The sequence below is a fragment of the Dipodomys ordii genome, unplaced genomic scaffold (assembly GCF_000151885.1).
Source record: "Dipodomys ordii isolate 6190 unplaced genomic scaffold, Dord_2.0 Scaffold33, whole genome shotgun sequence".
Taxonomy (NCBI): Eukaryota; Metazoa; Chordata; class Mammalia; order Rodentia; family Heteromyidae; genus Dipodomys; species Dipodomys ordii.
Genome location: NW_012267249.1, coordinates 76,200 through 98,653, shown reverse-complemented (window position 1 = coordinate 98,653; position 22,454 = coordinate 76,200). Strand labels below are relative to the sequence as shown.

The 22,454-nt window shown below is 43.7% G+C and overlaps 1 protein-coding gene across 2 annotated transcripts in view; it reads left to right on the top strand.

Annotated features, from left to right (window-relative positions):
• Nucleotides 1-11,157, top strand: part of Meaf6 (MYST/Esa1-associated factor 6) — a 31,100-nt gene extending 19,943 nt beyond the window's left edge. The window contains exons 5-7 of one of the 2 annotated variants that reach the window (XM_013017015.1): nucleotides 2,674-2,866; nucleotides 8,741-8,774; nucleotides 10,534-11,157. In XM_013017015.1, coding sequence (XP_012872469.1) covers nucleotides 2,674-2,866; nucleotides 8,741-8,774; nucleotides 10,534-10,542 — 236 coding nt within the window. In that variant the 3' untranslated portion in view covers nucleotides 10,543-11,157. Of the gene's footprint in view, nucleotides 1-2,673; nucleotides 3,205-8,740; nucleotides 8,775-10,533 lie in introns of those variants that run through there. The other variant, XM_013017014.1, reaches the window with a different exon arrangement.
• Nucleotides 11,158-22,454: the final 11,297 nt, after the last annotated feature.

Sequence of the window (22,454 nt, the reverse complement as noted above, 5' to 3'; positions counted from 1 at the left end):
GCCACTTCCGGCTTTTTTCTTTTTGCTTATGTGGTGCTGGGGAATCGAACCCAGGGCCTCAAGCATGCAAGGCAAGCACTCTACCACTGAGCCACCTTCCCAGTCCCTACTTCTAGTTTTCTAGTGGTTAATTGGAGATAAGAGTTTCACATACTTTCTGCCTAGGCTGGCTTTGAACTGTGATCCTCAGAACTCAGCCTTCTCAGTAACTAGCCCAGCCTAGGCTGATTTTGAATTCCTCATATCTTAGCCTCCTGTTTAGCTAGAATTACAGGGGTGAGCCACTGATGCCTGGTCACCTGTCTTGTTTGTTGAGAAACAGCCTTGCTAACTTACCTGGGGTTGAGCTGGTCTGTCTGCTAACTGGAATCTTCCTATCTCTGTCTCTGGAGTAGCTGGCAGTTCTTTATATATCTGGATGTATATCCCTTGTCAGAATTTGTATGGAATGTGCATGTATTTTCTCCCATCCTAGGAATTGTCTTTTCACTTTCTTGGTGATACTGTCTTTTTGATTCAAAAGTTTTCAGGTAGAGGGGTTGGGAAGGTGGCTTAGTGGTAGAGAGCTTGCCTTACATGCATGAGGCCCTCGGTTCGATTCCTCAGCACCACATAAGCAAAAAAACTAAAAAGCCGAAAGCGGTGCTGTGGCTCAAGTGGTAGAGCGCTAGCCTTGAGCTGAAGAGCTGAGGGACAGCGCCCAGGCCCAGAGTTCGGGTGCCACGACCGCCCCCCCCCCAAAAAAAAAGTTTTCAGGTAGATGATGTAGTCCAATATATATATACATTTTGTTGCATTTGCTTTTGTGTTCATACCTAAGAAGCCACTGCCTTCCCTAATGTATTCTAAGAGGTCTATCTATGCTGATATTGGGGCTTCTGCTCTTGCTTAGCTTTTTCACTCAAGGCTGGAGTGCTACCATTTATTTATTTATGTGCTTGTACTGGGGTTTGAACTAAGGGCCTCACACTCTGACATTTTGCTCATGGCTGGCACTCTGCCACTTGACCTATACCTCTACTTTTGGCTTTTTACTGGTTAACTGGGGATGAGAGCCTCTAGGTTTTGTCTGTCTAGGCTGACTATGAGCCTCGATTCTCTGATCTCAGCTTCCTGAGTAGCTTAGAATTCCAGGTGTGAGCCACTAGCATATCGGTCTTCTTTTGGTCACTTTTATGTGAAACTAGTTTTTTTGAACTTCATGTGGGTCAGAATACTTTTGCAGATTTTCATAGCTCTAGAGCTCCCTCTTCTGTTGCTTTCATGAGGTGTGTTCAAAATAGCATTCAGGATTACAGAGATCTGGCTTGTCTATTTTGCTTTTTTGAGACTGTCTTTCCTCTGTTCCTGGTATCCATATGTTCCTTCATAGAAGTTCATAATAAATATAAAATGAAGACAAATGATTCCTGGTCCTGTTGCTCACATTATGCCATTTCTTTCTTTTTGGCAGTTCTAGGGTTTGAACTTACAGCTTTATGTTTAATAGGCAAGTGTTTTATCTCTTGAGAGACACACCCAATGTTACACTCCCCGGCCTGTAGTTATATTCTTTTATTACTAGTGTTGTTATTAAATAGTTGTACAAAGGTGTTACAATTCCATAAGTGAGATTATGAGTACAGTGCTTCTTGGTCAGTCACCCCTTCACTCATTGTCCCCTATTTTTCCCTGCCATCCTTATCCATTTTTTATAAAATGAAGATTGAATATAATGACTACTTTTGCTTGCCCTTCATCCATTCCTGTGGTCATGTTTTCCCCCCAACATGTTTCATACTCATTTTGTTGAATGAAAAACTAATATTCATTAGTTGTTCAAAGGAGTTACACTGTTGGGCTTCTCCCATAAGTATACTATACTTACAATTTGTTTGTGTGTCCAGGCATATAACCCCTGTATATGTGACTGTATATATTTGTATATTAGCTATAACTTCCACATATGAAAGAAAACATGTCCTATTTGTCTCTGAACTTCACTTAATTTTTCTTGGTCCATCCATTTCCCTGCATATGTCATAATTTATTCTCCCCAGTGGATGAGAAAAATTCTGTTGTATATATGAACCACATTTCTGTGATCTACTCGTTTGTTGTAGGGCATCTGGGCTTTTCCAAAGCTTGGCTGTTGTGAATAGTGCAGCAGTGAACATGAATGTGCAAGTGTCTTTTCTGTGTTCTGACCTGTAATGCTGGGGTAGATGCCCAGGAGTGGTATCACTGCATTTAGGGTAGTTCCTTTTTTGGGGGGGAGGGGGCGGTCCAGTGGTGGGCCTGAACTCTGGGCCTGGGCACTGTCCCTCAGCTCTTCAGCTCCAGGCTAGTGCTCTACCACTTGAGCCATGCACCACTTCCGGCTTTTTTTTCTGCTTATGTGGTGCTGAGAAATCGAACCCAGGGCCTCATGCATGCAAGACAAGTGCTCTATCACTGAGCCACCTTCCCAGCCCTATAGGTTGGTTCTATGCTTTTTTTTTTTTTTTTTTAGGAATCTCCAAACCATCTTCCAGAGTGGTTGCTCTAGTTCACATTCTCATTAATCTTGTAGTGGGGTTCTTTATTCCCTCTCAGCCCCACCAGTATTTGTTTTCATATTCTTGATGATGGCCAGTCTTACAGCCCTAATAGTACTGATGAGAATTTGAGGAACTTGTGTTTTGTTCTGTGTAGGGGAGCCAGGAAGTGGGACAGAAAGTGATACCTCTCCAGACTTCCACAATCAGGAAAATGAGCCCACCCAAGAGGACCCCGAGGATCTGGATGGATCTGTGCAGGGAGTGAAGCCTCAGAAGGCAGCTTCTTCTACCTCCTCAGGGAGTCACCACAGCAGCCACAAAAAACGGAAGAATAAAAACCGGCACAGGTCAGTGGCAGAAACCTTGCTTCCCAGAGCTCCCATGACCATTGCTGGGAAGGGGTTTGGAGAGCAAAGTGTTTTCAGGTTGTTGCCAGAGCCTTTCTGGTGCCAGGGTCGGGGGCTGGGGTAGAAATTCCTTCAGTATTCTCTAAGGGATAGAGTTGGTGGGCAGTAGAGTAATTCTGAAGGATGACTAGGGCATCTTAAGCTCTGTGCAGAATGAAATTGCCAAAATATCTGCTAATGTGGTCAGTTTGGATTCCTTTGAGAAGAGAAAAAGAAATAGAAGTAGAATCTGTGTGGTAACACTTGAAAAATGGAATAAAGTATTTGGTTGGCTCTTACTCCTGATCCCTTGACTACTTTTATTTTTATTTTTATTTATTTTTCTGTTGGTCGTGGGCCTGAACTCTGGGCCTGGGCACTGTCCCTCAGCTCTTCAGCTCAAGGCCAGCGCTCTACCACTTGAGCCACAGTGCCACTTACAGCTTTTTCTGCTTATGTGGTACTGAGGAATCAAACCCAGGATCTCATGCATGCAAGGCAAGTACTTTACCACTGAGCCACCTTTCCAGCCCCCCCTTGACTATTTTTAGAAGAACTGATTGGGCATTGCCTTTTGGGGTGGGGGGAATGCCAGTACTGGGGCTTCAACTCAGGGCCTGGGCATTGTCCCTGAGCTTCTTTTGCTCAAGGCTAGCACTCTACCACTTGAGCCACAGTGCCACTTTGGCTTTTTCTCTGTTTATGTGATACTGAGGAATTGAACCCAGGGCTTCATGCATGCTAAGCACTCTACGACTAGGCTACATTCCCAGCCTGACTCTCAGCTTTTTTAATCTCTCAAGATGGTGTTCTACCACTTGAACCACAACTCTACTTCTGTCTTTTTGCTGGTTAATTGGACATGAGAGTCTCATGGACTTTCATGCTCCAGATTGCTTCAAACAGGGATTCTCCAATCTCAGCCTCCTAAGTAGCTAGGATTACAGGTATGGCCACCAGTGCCTGACTCCATTGCCATTAAAAAAAAAAAAAAAAAGATTTCTGGGAATGGAGGCATGGCTATTTGGTAGAGTGCTAGCCAGTGAGCAAAAACAGTGGCAGGTACTGAGTTTAAGTCCTCATCTCAGACCTTAAAAAAAAAAAAACAGCCAGGTGCCGGTGGCTCACACCTATAATCCTAGCTACTCAGGAGGCTGAGATCTGAGGATCGTGGTTCAAAGCCAGCCTGGGCAGGAAAGTCTGTGAAATTCTTATCTCCAATAAACCACCAGAAAACTGGAAGTGGCGCTGTAGGTCAAGTGGTAGAGTGCTAGCCTTGAGCTGAAGAACTGAGGGACAGAGCTCAGGCCCAGAGTTCAAGCCCCACAACGGACAAAAAACAAACAAACAAAAAAGAAATGAGGCTGGGAATGTGGCTTAGAGGTAGAGTGCTTGCCTTACATGCATGAAGCCCTGGGTTCAATTTCTCAATACCACATAAACAGAAAAAGGCAGAAGTAGCGCTCAAGTGGTAGAGTGGTAACCCTGAGCAAAAGAAGCTCAGGGACAGTGCTCAGGACCTGAAATCAAGCCTCCAGGATTGGCCAAAAAAAAAAAAAAAAATAAGGTGGTCTGGGAAGGTGGCTCAGTGGTAGAGCACCTGCCTTGCATGCCTGAGGCCCTGGGTTCCATTCCTCAGCACCACATGAGCAGGAAAAAAAAGCCAGAAGTGGTGCTATGGCTCAAGTGGATAGCGTGCTAGCCTTGATTTGAAGAGCTGAGGGACAAGGCCCAGGCCCAGAGTTCAGGCCTCCTCCCCCGACAAAAAAAGATTCCTTTCTTAATTTCAAGATGTCTAGAATAGGGAGGAAATTCCTTGAAAGTGGAACCAGGTGTTGGTAGCTCATGTCTGTAATTATAGCTTATTCCAGAGGTTGAGATATGAATATTGAGGTTCAAAGCCAGCCAGGCCAGATAAATCCCTGAGACTTATTTCTGATTAACGAACAAAAAATCAGAATTGAAGGTATGGCTCGAGTGATAGAGTTCTAGCCAAGACTGCAAAATGCCAAATAAGAGCTCAAGGCCCCTAAGTTTTCAGATCCCAGTTCTGGCACCAAAAAAATTTTTAAAAAAAGAAGGGGCAGGGAAGGTGGCTCAGTGATAGAGCACTTGCCTTGCATGCCTGAGGCCCTGGGTTTGATTTCTTAGCACCACATAAGCAAAAAGAAAAAAGCTGGAAGTGGCACTGTGGCTCAAGTGGTAGAGCGCTAGCCTTGAGCTGAAGAGCTGAAGGACAGTGCCCAGGCCCAGAGTTTAGGCCCCACGACCCGACCCCCCCCCCAAAAAAAAAAAAAGAACAAAGAAGTATCTCAGAATTTCCACTACTGATCAGATAGTCTCTTTAGATAGATGGTCATTTCACTAATGATGTGATTAACTGATGATGATCAAAGGCATTAAGAGAGTTCTAAATTTCCATGAGAACAACACTTCTTTCTTATTTTGTACTCTCCTGGTCCTAGGTACTCCAGACAAACTAGTATTATAAAGATTGCTGGTGTTACTGCTTTTACACATGATGTTTTTTTTTTTATTTATACAGCATGATCCTAGCCTTTTTATTATTTCCCACAATATAACATCTGGCAGATTTCCCTCCTTGGCCTTAGGTGCTTGATTGATCCAAGGGAGAAGAGTGGAGCTGAGTTGCTTTTTATTTCTCAGGAAGCCAGTTTCAGAGCCTCCTAAGTGGTTCCTCAAGAAGCATTAAAGGTTGTTGGAATCTTGTCAGTTACATAGGGATTGTGTCTGGCCTAACACTGATCGGATTGATGGCTAGTCTGCTGACAGATAGGGGTAGGATGGAGCATGTTGTCTGTATACACTGGTAAGTTAGCCTCCAGAACCAGTGCTGCTTTCTTCTTCAGAGACAGCAGTGAACTGTTTCAATAGATGTTTGAGTCCTTAATATGTTTCAGGCACTTAGAAGTAAATATGCTGCTTAAAAAATGATTAGTTTTTACTTAATTGTACACTGAAGGCTTCATTGAGATATTGCTATATATGTATATCATATACTTTTATTATTTTTTGTGTATGTGCAAATACTGGCGCTTGAACTCAAGTCCTTGAGCTCTCCCATAATTGGAAGTAAGAGTGCTAAGAGTCTTATAGAGTTTTCTGCCCAGGCTGACTTTGATCCTCAGATCCCACTTTTTTTTTGGGGGGGGTGGTCCGGTCATGGGCCTGAACGCTGGGCCTGGGCACTGTCCCTCAGCTCTTCAGCTCAAGGCTAGCACTCTACCACTTGAGCCACAGCACCACTTCTGGCTTTTTTTCTTTTTGCTAATGTGGTGCTGAGGAATCGAATCCAGGGCCTCAATGCATTCAAGGCAAGCACTCTACCACTGAGCCACCTTCCCAGCCCCAAGATCCCACTTTTTTGTGGGGGAAGTGTACTGGGCTTTGAATTTAGGGCCTTGTTCTTGGTGTAGGTATCTTTTGCTTCCCTTCCCTCTCATTCCTCCCCCCCTCTTTTTTTTTTTTTTGCCAGTCCTGGAGCTTGACCTCTGGGGCACTGTCCCTGAGCTTCTTTTGCTTAAGGCTAGCACTTTACTACCTTGAGCCACAGCTCTACTTCCAGCTTTTTCTGTGACTAATTGGAGATGAGTCTCACAGATTTTCCTGCCTGGGCTGGCTTTGAACCACAATCCTCATATCTCAGCTTCTTGAGTGCCAAGGATTACAGGTGTGAGCCATTGGTACCTGGCTCCTCTCCCTTTTTTTAATCTTTTGAGACAGGGTCTCACTGTATAACTCAGGTAGGCTTCATACTTACTGTGTAGCCTGTGCTGTGCTGGTCTTGAACTCATAATTCTTCTACATTAGCCTTTCAAATGCACATATTGCTATGTTCAGCATCAAACTCACATTTTGACTAAGTAGGTGTACACGCTTACTATTTTCAACTTAGGTATAGAATCTAGATCCTTATGCATAGTAAGCATGCCTCTACCAATGAGTTATCTTTTCTCCCCACCTCCAGCTTAATTTGTGAACATAGTAGTCAGTCTAAAAGTCAAAAGCATTTTTGTACTTCAGTTTTGTATACTCAGTACATAATTTCCCAAACGTATAAATGAAGGAAGTTGGAAGGAGTTAAGCTTTCTTCCAACTTTACTGTTAACATTTTCTAGAAGAAAAATGCAGTATTTGCATATTGTTTGCCACCTGAGTAAAGAAGCAAGGAGCAGGTCATTCTGTGGGTTAATGTTTGCTTTGGAGATCTGCCCAAACAAGGATTTGTTAGTACAAATTTTTGGCCTCCTTCATGTACTCATATTACACAACCTCCAGGGCTTGGGTGCTTATGGATGTCAGCTTTTTTTGTTTTGATAGGGGCTCTGCAGACTTCACTATTCCCTAGTTGTTGCCCTGATGTAAACAGGTGACTGCCATCACCAAATTTCCAGGCAGAATATTACCTGCTCTTCACGTCTGGATCAAGATACTACTGCTGGAGTTTATTCGTGGACCCCTTGGCTTCTAGAATGGCTACTGTAGCAAAGGAGCACAGTGTTCTTGGTTGGACATATTTAGAAGCTTAGAACTTATAACTTAATCAGAAAAATTGGAAAATGCTTTTCCTTTTTGAAGGTTGAAATAATTTTTGTCATCTTTTGTTTTAATGAAACTTTGTTGTGCTGAGTTGTTTATAAGCACTTTTTATTATGTGACTAAACTTTCCTTCGTTCTGTTCTTTCTAATGCTCTAATTATGTTTTCTAGTACACATGTTTCAAAAGCTCTAACTCTGAATCTAGCAGCTCATAAAAGGGCTCTATAGGTATATGTAGTTTTCTAATGATAACTTTCTTTTATTGTCTGTTTTTCTGCTATCGACTCTGGAGGGAAGGGAATCACACAATCTTCGGTGCTTTGATGTTTGAAACTTTATGGCTTAAAATTCTTAAAGCTGATTTTGTTTCTATAAACCTTGCTTAGAATGGCTAATTGACTAATTTATTCAATTAGTGTATTAATTTCTATTGCTTTCTTTCTTTCAAATGCTGCCCCTCAGCCCGTCTGGCATGTTTGATTATGACTTTGAGTAAGTTTGATTTGAATTAGTATTTGTGCTGTGTTGTTTAGTGTATAGATGCTGGTATGCCTTTTTGAGACCTTTCTAACCCATAGTTTATCTGTTTAATTGTAGGTATGTATATTAGGTTAGGCTGGGAAGTTTTTTTTAAAAACAGAAAAACGTGATGGAGGTAACATTTTATTTAATAACTTAAGCAAACTTAAGTAAACTTCACTTTTATGCCTTTTAATTTCTTTTAAATAGATAACCTTTACTTTTAATTCATATTTAAATTATTTCCTGGCTTTGCTTCATAAGAATAGTTTTAAGATTTTGATGCTGTATTTTGGAGAGATTTAAAAATTGAGATTAAGTAACTTCTGTTGTATTTTATATCCAGAGTACAAACTCCTGTTCTCTCTGCTGTTGCTAGTCATCAGTGTCTCAGTAATTCTCAGTGATAAAGTTATAGAGCTAACATGTTAACATAGAGCATGCTTTCTTAATCCAATCTTATTAACATGTAATTTTTGCAGTAGTGTTTAGAAATTAATATAACCTTCATAACTGCAGTATATTTCTCTTTTGAGTTATCTAAGTTTGCCTTACGGCAAAAGTACCTGCTTATATTTTTTAATACTTGCTTGATCGTATCTGGGTAAACAACTAAATGTGACATAGTCTAATGAAGAATGTGGATTTTACTTAACCAAATAGCCTTTGTTATAGCTTGTCCTATGCAGTAGCTGATTGTTAGACCCTTTTTCTGTAAATTAAAATGCAAATATTTTTTAATTTTTCCTATCACAGGATTGATCTGAAGTTAAACAAAAAGCCACGAGCTGTAAGTATCAGCCAAATAACTCAGGGAGGCCGGCAGTTTTTCATGTTTACTTAAATTTTTTTTTGTTCTGGGGAATCAAACCTAGGGCCTCAAACCTAGGGTGAGTGCTCTACCACAGAGCCACATCCCCAGCCCAGAATCTGGCATTTTTGTAGATTGTTAGAACAATGTAATATCTTCAGAGTTTGGGTTGCTCCTAATCTGGAAAGGAAAAGTGCAGCCATTTGTATATTGTTTATTACCTGTCTACAATCTAAAAGGTGTTAGAACCAACAAGGAGTAGGTGGCTCTGGGTCACATTCTTCTTTTAAAGTCCCAGGGTGGAGATTGAAAGAATTGAAGTTTAAGGATAGCATAGGCGAAAAAGTTAGTAGCATCCCATTCCCAACCCTCTACTCTCAGTCTCAACTAACAAGCTAGGTGTGGTAATTGCATACCTGTGATTCTAGCTACACAGGAGGCTGTAGATAGAAGGATCAAGGTCTGAAGTCAGCCTGAACAAAACCGCTTGACCCTACTTGAAAAATACCTGAAAGCAAGAAAAAGCTGAAGGTGTTGCTCTTTTTTTTTTTTGGGGTCCGGTTGTGGGGCCTGGGCGCTGTCCCTCAGCTCTTCAGCTCAAGGCTAGCTCTCTACCACTTGAGCCACAGCGCCACTTCCGGCTTTTTTCTTTTTGCTTATATGGTGCTGAGGAATCGAACCCAGGGCCTCAGGCTTGCAAGGCAAGCGCTCTACCACTGAGCCAACTTCCCAGCCCAGGTGTTGCTCTTGATAGAGAGCAAACTGAGGTCCTGTCAAATCCCACTACCATTCCCCCTCCCCCCCCCAAAAAAGAAAAGAAAACCAGATTTTCCATCTGGATACGCTTTAGTTGTTATTTACTTTTTTGTATTTTAGATAAAGGTCATGCACTTTTTGTGTGTGATACTGGCTATTGAACACTGGCTCACACAGCCTCTTTTGGATTGCTTATTTCTAAAATAGGTTTTGATTTATGTCTGGCTGTGCTGTGATTCTTCTGCTTGTTCCCTGTATTGCTAGGGATGATGTGTGCTCTGCTGTAGCAGAGATCACAGGTGTCTGCCACCCCTCCTGGTTGGGATGGAATCTCGCATACTGTTATGCCTGAGTTAACCTTGAACAGAGTTACCCCAATCTCAAACTTCCAAATACCTAGGATTAGAAGCTTGAGCCACCGAGCCTGGCTTACAAACTTTTAAAAACGTTTTTTGGTACTGGTGCTTGTACTCAGGGTGTGGGAGCTGTCCCTGAGATGTTTTGATCAAAGCTGGTGCTCTACCACTTGACACAGCTACATTTACATTTCTGGCCTTTTGGTGGCTAATTGGATATTAGAGTCTCATGAACTTTCCTGCTTCGGTTGGCTTTGCACCATAGCCCTCAGATCTCAGCCTCCTGAGGAACTAGGATTACAGGTGTGAACCACCAAAACCTGGCTCACACACATTTTTAGTGAAGAAAAATTCCTGCTGATTAATAGATTGTTTTTTTTTTTTCTTGCTTTCTCTTCTTTTTTTGACTTTCTAGTTTAGATGCTCTAGTAAGATCAGAATTGATGTTTGTTCCTTTATGGACATGGAGACAAGCCATTTTCAGATGTGATATACAGTTCAGTGCATTTGACCTAAACTCTTCAGCTACAGAACAATCCCCAAGCACAGATGTTTATGTGATTTTTTTTTCCCCCTCTTACTTCTGCTGAGAGTAAGTTGCTACTTTTCCCTTTCTTTCTTTTTAGGACTATTAGAAGACTGTTTAGTACAGAAGTATCCAGGCTGTAGAGTCCTGCCTCCCGTCTCCAGTCTCACGGAGATAAACGTCCCTCACTTGAGTGCGTGGCCGCCCACCTCTGCTCTCCCAGACCCAGTGCCTGTGACTCTTGAGTACTTTGTTCTAAATGTGGTGAAAGTCATTTCAGCAAGATACTGGATCATTTGCTCTGTGTCATTTTTAGTAGCAAAATTGCAGGAAGATCATTCCATGGTTCTAATCCCAACAAGTGGCTTAACTGTGCATTTCTCCCTTAGAAAATGACCGTCTCCCCTTAAACTGGCTGGCACCAGCTACACCTATAATCCCACCAGAAAGTTCTCTCTGGTTTTGTTTTATGCTAAAAGTAGAACACACTTCACCTTTTAGATGGAGGCTGTAAATATCTGGCATTCTCTTTTTCTGTTGTGTGTTTTATTGTTTTTCTATTGTTGTTTTTACCATCTTATTTTCTTTTGGGACTTTTTGTAATGACATTGTGCAGCTCATACCTTCATGATGACACTCCTGATCATCTGTTTCATATGGCTGTCACTATTCTTATCTGAAAATAATGTAGTTTACCATAAGTAAAGTGGCAACTTGGCTCTTTGTTTTTTTGTTTGTCTGCTTGTGTTTACAGAGTATTTATTTAAATCATTCGGAGTTAGGAGCAGTTTCAAGTTTAATTCCATCCTTTTAAAAACAGGTTTTTTTATTCTTTTATAAAAATGAAATTTTAAGTTGGGTGCTGGTGGTTCACGCCTGTAATCCTAGCTACTCAGAGAAGGCTGAGATTTGAGGATCATGGTTCAAAGCCAGCCTGGGCAGGAAAGTCCATGAAACTTTTCTCCAATTAACCACCAGAAAACCAGAGATGGAACTGTGGCTTCAAGTGGTAGAGCGCTAGCCTTGAGCAAAAGAGTTCAGGGACAGCACCCAGCCCCTGAGTTCAAGCCCCACAGCTGACCCAAAAATAAATTAGAAAAAAAAAATATATATACACACACACATATATATGTGTGTATATATAGATATATATATAAAGTAAAAATTTACAGGCTTTCACTTTTTATACTTCTTTATACTTTATATTTAAACCTGAGATTTTTTTCACTTATTCATATCATGCATTGTAGAAATCTCATTTTCCATCCTGTATCTTTTTTACTGGTATTCACCTGATTAAATATTGCTCTAAAAATCACCAAGACAATAGAAAGGCTCAAGATTGTACCCAAAGCAAGGTGTTCTTGAGTGGAGTGAAAGATTGCATCCGTGGGTTAGCCACTGCCCTGTGAATATTGCAGTAGGTCAGTGTTCTAACGAATTTGCTTTATTATTATTATGTTTTGTGCCTCATTGCACAATGTAGTTACCTAGGTTGCCTACCAAAATCCTGATGCCTGGAGCCCAGCCCCTTGGACTCTGGGGTGCAGCCCTTGATACTGGGAATTCCTTTTAGGGTCCTTTAGATTCTGATTAAAATCCAAACTGGGATCCACTACAATGGGAGCCTGAGTGTGCAGGTATTGTTTTTGAATCAGCTGAGTGGATAAGATTGGGGACATTGCCTTCCTTCCCTTTGATTTTATTTAGTCATATTCCTATACTTATGCCCTTATCTTTGTCTTGTCAGGCTCTATGGCCCTTTCCTGTAATCCTAGATACTTAGGTAGACATCAGGGAGATTGCAGTTTGAGCCAGCCCAGGCAAAAAAAAAAGTTGGTAAGGCCCATCTCAGTTGATAAGCTGGGGTGTGGTGCACTTTTGATCCTAAGTATTCAGGAGGCTATGGTGAGATTATGGTTTGAACTGTGACACTTGGAAATAGGTATAATTTTAAAAGCATGTCTACATATGATTATACCTGTGTATGTATATAAAATCATGGTCAGAGATAGGTATTTGGATTTATACTTTCTCTACAAGATTTAACCGTTGATTATGGGGCCTTCTTTTGCCTATTAGAGATAGCCTTGGAGATAGCCAAGATGAGAGATTGCTTAGTTTCTCTACACCATGGTGGTTTAGAGAAAGACATCAAGGGTCCTTGCCAGCCATATACCATGCTTGTGCTATTTTGGTTATCAACCAAGTTTGCTTATGTTGAAGATGAGGATGAAGTAACTTTTTTTTCTTTTCTTCTTTTTTTTTTTTGGGTCCGGTCGTGGGGCCTGAACTCTGGGCCTGGGCGCTGTCCCTCAGCTCTTCAGCTCAAGACTAGCGCTCTACCACTTGAGCCACAGCGCCACTTCCGGCTTTTTTCTTTTTGCTTATGTGGTGCTGAGGAATCAAACCCAGAGCCTCAGGCATGCAAGGCAAGCGCTCTACCACTGAGCCACCTTCCCAGCCCCTGAAATAACTTTTATTAAGTCATCGATCACAAGACCACATATGCTCACACTAGGGAACATCTATATAGGCAACCTATGTTGTCTTTCTCAGTCTGCCAACTACCCCTAAAAAGGAACTGTTGCTGAGATCCCCTATCAAGGTGCTTGCCTGCCTTTAGAACAGTACTGTGTGCCTGTTCCTTGTAGCGACAGAAAACATGCTTTAAAGACCCAGAATTGGAGGACAGATGGGATGTTGGTAGGAGGATCACGGTCCCAGAGTAGCCGAGGCAAAAGTGGGAGACATCTGAAAAACTAAAGCAAAAGCCTGGGAGCTTGGCTCCAGTCAAACAGCACTTGTTAGTCCCTGAGTTCAATCCTCAGTGCCCCCCTCTGAAAACAAACTAGAGCTGGTTTAAAAAAGTGATGTATCTTTCCTTTTCCTAATCCAGCAGGACAAAGGGAATGTGAACATTAAAAGTAGCTGTACATACTTTTTTTTCTATCATCTGGGTACATTCGTTTTTCTGTACTTATCCATCTTGTCTAACATGGGAATGGGTGGCTGTTGACTAATTTTGATAGTTAGCTCAAAGACAGGCCCTCTATGCTAACATTTTTGCCTTTAACTGGGAGTGTGGTGCTGGTATAAAGTGTTGGGGTTGCAAGTATGCTCTTCCAAGGACTGAGAAAGTAGTTCATTTTGCTTGCACTCAGAATGCTTTGACCACTCTCAGACTCAACAAGGTGAGCCTGGAGAGCAGAGCAACCACAAGGGTACAAGATGGGAAGCCATTTGGAGTTGAGATGGGACCTCAGGGAAGCTTAGGGTGATGTGGCCCAGAGTTTTCTACTGGTGTGGATAGGCCATGGGGCCTTGGGGCACTAAAACGCCCAGCTGTTTTATGTAGGTTTATGCCACACTTTGGAATACTATCTGCTTGGAAGGAAGGAAGTCCTTTTTTCTGGAAGAGAGGGAAGCAGATATCCAGATATTCTCCCCTCGAACTTGAGCTTTTGGATGCAAGGAATGTTGTGATAAATTTTTAGAGTATTATTTTGTTTTTGAAAGTACTGGAGGCTGAATCCAGAGCTTCATGCTTATCTACCACTTAAACTATACCTGTAGCCCTTATTTCTCCATTATGTGAATAAATTTTTTTTTGGGTCCGGTTGTGGGACCTGAACTCTGGGCCTGGGCACCGTCCCTCAGCTTTCAGCTCAAGGCTAGTGCTCTACCACTTGAGCCACAGCACCACTTCTGGCTTTTTTTGCTTATGTGGTGCTGGGGAATCGAACCCAGGGCCTCATGCATGCAAGGCAAGTGCTCTACCACTGAGCTACCTTCCCAGCCCCATGTGAATAAATTTTAGTATTTTATACAATCAATGAAGAGTAATTGCTACTAAGAGAAGTTGAAGCTACCATAGTAAAAATTACACTTAATGTTTGAGACCTTTTGGATGGATGCATGGAAGAAAGATATGTTTAAAGACAGTTTAAAAGTGACAACATTTCTCCAACAATGTATTCACTGGTAGATGGTTTCAAATACAGATTTTGGTTTAAAAAATGTTAATGCATTAACAAACCCTAAGGGCCGGGCGCTGGTGGCTCATGCCTGTAATCCTAGCTACTCAGGAGGCTGAGATCTGAGGATCGCGGTTCAAAGCCAGCCTGGGCAGGAAAGTCTATGAAATTCTTATCTCCAGTAAACCACCAGAAAACTGGAAGTGGCGCTGTTGCTCAAATGGTAGAGCGCTCACCTTGAGCTGAAGAGCTGAGGGACAGCGCCCAGGCCCGGAGTTCAAGCCCCAGGACCGTCAAAAAAAACAAACCCTAAGGGACAGTGTGTTGGTCCTGGGTTCAAACTCTAGTACTGAGTGTACATACTCTCTATTACTGCGTGTACACATGCATGCTCATTCATACATAGAAGCATCAAAGCTAGAGGAGGGTACAAATGGAGAAAGGAAAAAGCTAGAGAGGCCCAGCACCTTGTCACTGTCCTGGCTGGGTGATGTTAACCCTTTTAGGTTTTACCATTTATGTAGTTATTTAGTGCTCGTACTAGGGCTTGAACTCAGAGTCTTGTCCTGTTACCAGACTTGCTTATTCTTGGTTGGTCCTTTACCACTTGAGCCATGCTTCCAGCCCAGCAGGTTTTGTTATTTTGGAGATGAAGTGTCTCGATTTTTCTGCCTTGGCTGGCTTTGAATTGTCTTTCCTGCAGATCTCGGCCTCCTGAGTAGTAGCTAGGATTATAGCATGAGCCACTAGCACCTAGCTTTTATTTTGTCTTTGATATAATGAAGTCTTGCTGATTTTGCCCAGACTGGTTCAGATTCGAGATCTTCCTGCCTCCTGAGTAGCAAGGATTACAAATGTGTACCACTATACCCATCTTAGAGCTTTAACATCTTGACTCTTTGTAAATAAGAGAATTAAAATGAATGTTAAATAGCCTTTGCTTGGCAGTAGTTACTTGTGTTGTTTTGAGTGCTTTGAATTAATGTTTTGCATTTATTCTGACTTCTACCCCTCAACCCTATTCCAAGCTGTAAAGGCATTGTCACCTGTAAACATTCACACCTGAAACCCTGGACTCCTTTTGGGTAGGAGAAAGTGCAGGATTCTGATTTGCACACATTTACTTTTCCTAGTATGGGCCATATTCAATGCCTAGGTAGACGTTCATTAATGTGTCATCTCAGTGAAGGTGGTTTGTGACTGAATTTTCTAAGTGCTTTGTGATTTGAAGCAAAATTTCCACTTTGGAAAACTTCACTGTGGAGTAACAATTGTCACCACAGATGGGGGCTCTCTGGTGGAGTCCAAGCTGGCCTCACTAAGGGTGCTGGTCTCTAAGGGAGTAGGAAGGATGTGGATGGCTCAGATGTGAGGGAGAGAGATTAGACCTTTGACATGTGAATACTTTGGGGGTCAGCCTTATGTAGTTCTTCACTTTGAATGTGTTGTATAATATGCCTAAGTATTAGTCTATTAATATATGTAGATAATTTATAAATACTAGGTTGAACCACCAGACATTGTTGTATTCAAATTGCTTTGGTTTATTAAAGTGGCAGATGTTACAGTTTAACAACATGTGTGTGTTGGAGTGTGTATGACTCCCATTTTTTTTTCTCTTTTCCCCCTGGCCAGTACACCTGTATTTCCCTAAGTACACATTTCCACCCCACAACTATTTCTGTATCCCAAGAAGGGAGGGGGACTTAAATGTATAATATGAAAGCATGTGCCTTAGTCTCTTCGGGCTTCTATAACAAAACACAAAATAGATGGCTTATACTAATTCATTTCTACAGTTGTGGTCAGTTCTAGGTCAGGTTGTCTGTGATGACTGGTTTGCAGGGGGCTCCTGCTGAATTCTCAGATGATGGAGGGGAAAAAGCTACTTTGTCCCTCTCATGAAGGCCCTCCAGGATCTAATTACTTCCCACAGGGGCTTCACCCAGGGAGTTCAAAGTTTGAAGAGGAATTGGGAGCACCATTCATTAGTCAGACCACAGCAACGTGGAAATAGCATTGACTCAAATTTTATCCAAAAGCATGTCCCCATTTCCCCTTTTACAGGAGTTTCGTACATGTGCATGAGCAGTATGCACACATACATGTGACTGCCAAGATGGTCCCATGCTGTGCATTTGCTTTGTTCATCTACAGATGTGCCTTAGAGAACATTTCAAGCTACCTTACTTTTATGGGCTCCTTAATACCTTGCATGTGCATCATAAAACAAAATTAGCAAGGTGCTTTCTTAGTTTTGTTGTGTTATTTATTTATTTTTGCCAGTCTTGGGGCTAGAATTCTGGGCCTGAGCACTGTTCCTGAGCTTCTTTTGCTCAAGGCTAGCACTGTACCACTTGAGCCACAGTGCCACTTCCAGCTTTTTTTTTTTTTTTTTGGTTAGTCGTAGGGCTTGAACTCTGGGCCTGGGCACTATCCCTCAGCTCTTCAGCTCAAGGCGAGTGTTCTACCACTTGAGCCACAACACTGCTTCTGGTTTTCTGAGTGGTTTATTGGAGATAAGTCTCACAGAGCTGGGTGCCGGTGGCTCTCGCCTGTAATCCTAGCTACTCAGGAGGCTGAGATCTGAGGATCGCGATTCAAAGCCAGCCTGGGCAGGAAAGTCTATGAAATTCTTATCTCCAGTAAACCACCAGAAAACTGGAAGTGGCGCTGTAGCTCAAATGGTAGAGCTCTAGCCTTGAGCTGAAGAAGTTGAGGGACAGCACTCAGGCCCAGAGTTCAAGCCCCACGACTGACCAAAAAAAAGTCTCATGGAGTTTTCTGCCTGGGCTGGCTTTGAACTGTGATCCTCAGATCTCAGCCTCCTGAGTAGCTACGATTACAGGCATGAGCCACCTACTCCTTGCTAGCTTTTTTTGTTTATGTGGTACTGAGGAATTGAACCCAGGGCTTCATGCGTACTAGGCAAGAACTCTACCACTAAGCCACATTCCCATCCAATGAAGTGCCTTTTATATTGGGAGGGAGGGGGTACTGTCACACTCCAACTCAGTGTTATATTATTTCCTCTCTTCTGCCATTTCAATCCTATGATGAACACCATGTTTCATTCATAGCAGTGGGATCCTCTATGTCTAGGAAGATGTGCATCTTGGGAAAACTCAAGCTCTGGGTATTGACAGGCCTATTTCCCTCACCTCCCACCATGACAGAGTCACAGTGATAGCATGCAATTGTAATTTTGTACTAAGTATGACTATTTTTCTCTTTTTCCTTTCCTGATTATTCCAGTTTCTGTTTTGGTCTCTGGTGGGTGCTAGGAATGGAACTCAAGGCATTGCCCATGCTAGGCAAGTGCTCTACCACTGAACTTTATGTAGTGTTAGAATATAAATATGATGATGGATCTCTAAAGCTTTAAAGTAAAAATTTCCCCGTTTTTGCAGTGGTAAGGATGGAACTCAAGGCCTAGCTCACGCTGAGCAGGCACTACCAGAGCTGCAGCCCAGCTCCTGTCCCTGACAGTAACCTCTGATGGTATTCTGCAGGGCAGAACTACAAATGACAACTCGATTTTTTTTTTTTGGGGGGGTTGGTTGTGGGGTTTGAACTCTGGGCCTGGGCACCGTCCCTCAGCACTTCAGCTCAAGGCAAGTGCCTACCACCTGAGCCACAGTGCCACTTCTGGTTTTCTGGTGGTTTATTGAAGATAAGAGTTTCACAGCCTTTCCTGCCCAGGCTGGCTTTGAACCTCGATCCACAGATCTCAGCCTTCTGAGTAGCTACGATTACAGGCATACCAGCGCACAGCTAACTATTCTTGATCCTCCTCTAGGCCACCCATGTTTAAGTTGTTAGTGGCAGCCTCTAAGCAAGTCCTAGCACAGCAGGCAGTAGTACCAGGATCCACCAGTAGGTGGCAGGCGGGCCACTGGGTGTCTTCAGCAAGGGCCTGGAGAGCAGCCATAATCTATCTCTGGACTGTTCCCAGCCTCAGGCCCAGTGTAGTGTAGGCCGGAGTCCTTGAGCCTTTCCTCCCACCAAAGTCTTACTGCTAGTTCTTAAATTGACAAGCAGTTTTTAAGATCACCACCAGTGGCCTTGAGAAAAGTGTGAGGAAGCCACACCCAGGTAACAGGCTGGGCCACCTCCACCTCCAGGAACTAGCTAGAAGTCTTTACATGCCATGGCCTGGTATGGCTTGTGTTTCCTTAATTGCTAGGCTCTACTTCCTACCTCCTTCAGCCAAATCTCCCACGCCCTTCCCATAAACTGGGAGGTCCCTGGAATAGGCTAGAATGTAAATCTGCCTCACCTACTCGACTAAGGGCTAGGGAAAAAGGATGAGCCAGGGTTCAAGGAAACCTATCAGATGCCTGCCCAGTACCTTGGCAGGCCTTTGCTCTTTCTTGTTAAGCTTTTTATCTGAGAGAAGGGAGGGCAGAGGACTTCTACTGCTGGTAGGAAAGGCTGTAAGCGGAGAGATGGATCTGAAGTTCTTCCCAGCCTGCAGGATATAGTAATGTTTGGGGGTTAGCACTGGGAAGCTCCCTAGCCCCAGCCCCAGCTTTCCTGCTGTTAGATTTGGGATCTAGATGTTTAGGGACTTAAGAGTTTTCCCCAGCTGGACAAGCCAGCAAGGCATCTGGAACAGAGGTATTTAAACCCATTGTGAGCTGAATTGGTCTACCTGGGAGCCAGGCTGCTGTCTGACCACAGTCATCTGGCTTCTGGGTAGTCTGTGCACTGATGGGGTTAGTCCTGGTCTGGGAAAACTTAACAGGAAAGCTCAAGGTTGGTTCCTGTGGTGAGATTAGGGAAAGGTGGCTCCCTAGGCTCATTTCCCAACAGTGCAGGAATTTGCATACTCTGGTTTCCCCATCAGTTTCTTGGCTCCTGGAACCAGGAAAATGTAGGCGGAAAGAGCAAGTGGGGCAGCTACTCGGAATTTGATCCCTTCCAGCTTGCCCGCCTCCGTGGCTTGAGCTTTGGTCTCAGGAATCAGATTCTTTCTTTGCCAGTCTCTCACCTGCTGTGCATACAAGGAGCTGCTGTAGGCCAGACAGCTGATACGCTGTTAAGGAAGTGGGCTGCCCAGCTACACACAGCTAGGGTGTGGGCTTCCATTCTCTAGCTGCTGCTACCTGTGAACTGAGGTTATTCTCTTGTCACATCCAGACGGGCAGTAAACACTATCTCTTACACAGATGGGAAAACTAAAGCCCTCTCTATAAATGCCACCTATCTAAGCTACTTGAGTGGGCAGTGGCAGAGGGTGTGGCAGGGAAAACTTGGAGTCAAAATCAAGCCAGGCACTGGTGGCTCACCTGTCATCCTAGCTACTCCAGAGGCTGAGATCTGAGGATCCCAGACCAAAACCAGCCCAGGCAGGAAAGGCCGTGAAACTCTTTTATCTCCAATAAACCACCAGAAAAACCAGAAGTGGCATTGTGGCAGATGGGAGAGCACTCGCCTTGAGCTGAAAAGCTGAGGGACAGTGCTCAGGCCCAGAATTCAAGTCCCATGACCCAAAAAAAACCCAAAACCCAAATCATGGGAAAGAAACAGCCTTGGCATCGGCTCTTGAAGCCTGAGTGGCTCTGCCAGAGGCTAGATTGAGAAAGAGACTTGGAAGAGAGGCTCTGAGCCCTGGCAGGCCAGCTTAGCCAGATTAGGCCTGTCCAGAAAGCATAGAATGTCAATGTGGGCCATTAGAGGCACTGAACATCATGACCTGACCCTACCCAGGCCCAGCCCTAGCTGGCACTTGCCTTATGGATTCCCCATTCCTTGTGGGTGCCTGTTGAATGAACAGGGCCAGGCGCAACCTTTTAACATTAGCCATAGTCTGTGGTACAATGCCATTGCCTATCTGCTGTAAAAACACCTGTTTCCCTTACACCTGCAAAAGCAGGCGCAGCAAATGACTAGAAATTAGCTCTGGCCTAACAGCAAATGTGACTTTCCAATTGTTTACTAAATAAAGAATGCCCTCCCTTGTCAAACACACATTTATAGCTTGTGCAATGGCAGAATGGACCAACTTCGTGTTGGGACCTATCTTGAAAACAGTGTCTTGGGTGTCAGTAGCTTACTTCTATAATCCTAGCTACACAGGATGCTAAGATCTAAAGATCAAGGTTTGAAGCCAGGCCAGGAAGAGAAGTCTGTGAAACACTTTTAAGAGTGCCAGCCTTGAGTGAAAAAGCTAAGGGATAGCACTTAGGCCCTGAGTTCAAGCCTTAGAACCAGCACAGAAGAGGAAAATGGATAAAAGAAAACGTCCTGAAATTAAAAAGTAAATAGCCCAGAGCTGTGCCTCCTAAGCTACTCAGGAGGCTGAGATCTGAGGATCCCAGTTAGAAGCCAGCCCAGGCAGAAAAGTCTGAGATTCTTATCTCTAATTACTCAAAAAGCTAGAAGTGGTGCTGTGGCCCGAGAGGTAGAGTGCTAGCCTTGAGCACAAAGAGGCTCAAGGACAGCACCCAGGCCCTGAGTTCAAACCCTAGGACAAAGAAAAGGTAAAATAAAAGCAAGTGGAAAGAGCTCCTTGTTTCTCCTTCAAAGAGACTCCTGAGCCTCACAGACTTCTACTACTAGGTATGCAGAGATAGTCTTGGTGGATGGGGCTATAGGGTCTTCTGCTGAACAGGCTGTGTTGGAGACTCCAATATGAATGCCATCAATTCAGAGAATGTTGAGGTATGAGGCTGAGGGTATCCCTACTTCCCTATTCCTGTATGTCCACCCTATCTCAGGTTTTGGGGTCAGGGAACTCATACTCATGTGCTGCCCCAGCCTGTCCTCCTCTGTGGCACCTTGGACAAGTCATTCAGCATTGCCAAGTGGCTGATAATGAACTGGACAGTCTGGTATTCTCACTTCCTGTCCCATAAAAACAAACAGAGGCCCATAAATAGCTTTTTAATCTGGAAGCACTAATTAATTGGAAAAACTAGCATATAAAATAAATCAATGATATTTCTTAGTGCAGATAAAACCTGATGAGTAGGCTAGAGGCAATAGGGACCATTTTGAGCTCTTGCTTGTCAGAGCTATTTCTATGGCCCTCCATGCCTTATACCTAGGCTAGAGCATGCTTCTGGTAAAGTGAGCCCCACCTTGCATGCAGGGGTGACAGTAGGATGATACTTGCACAGACTGTACAGCTACAGTTTGCAGTTATACAAAAATGCAGGTGCCCTACAAGCTCCACCAACAGTAAGTATATTTTCCCTGGATGATAGTATTTGGGGGATCAATCTGACAGCCCAGCTTTTTACTTCAGATATTTAACATCCAAATTATTTTTTGGCTGTAAGAGGGGCGGGGATGGGAAGGATGTCAGAATGCCCAGCCTCTTTTTTTCAGGGACAGATGAACAGCTTGACATAGGGACCAAGGCCAGCCTACAGGAGTCACATCCAAGCATCTTAATGAGCACTTCCTATGTGGCAGGTGTTGGGTTGCACACCTAGCGTGTACTTGTGGAATCCTTATGACAACCCTGTAAAGTAACTGCCCCATTTCACAGATGAGGCCCTGTGAGGGACAGCCACTTGCCCCTGGTGACATAACCAGTGGCACAGCCTGTTCTTGAGTTGGTTCTAGGACCCCAACCTGCTGGAAGGCCCCTTGGCACTACCTCCCCAAGCTGCTGCCACCTAGTCCTCTCCTCCCTGCTCTGTGACGAAAGTTCTAGGCTACAGTATCTGGGAGGGGCCAGAGGAGCACCCTAGGGCTCCCTCACAAGCCATTTTATCTGCCAAGTCATTTCTCATCCTCAGCTCTGGCCAGCACAGAACAGAAGAGCTCTATCTTGTCCTACCCTTTGTACTTCAACCTTGCCTCCTATCCCCTCCGCTGCAGCCCTGCCCCCTGCTGTGTGCCCACTGCTCCTTGCTCTTACCAAGGCCAGCCCAAAGCCTTAGGAAAGACGCTCCAGCCACAAGGGACACAGCACTTCTCGAAATCTTAACAGAGAACAGAATGGCGTGGAGTTCCCGGGACCGGCAGGCTGGGAGTGGCCTGCTTTCTTTCACTCATACACAACAAAGATGAACTTTTAAAATGGCTGACA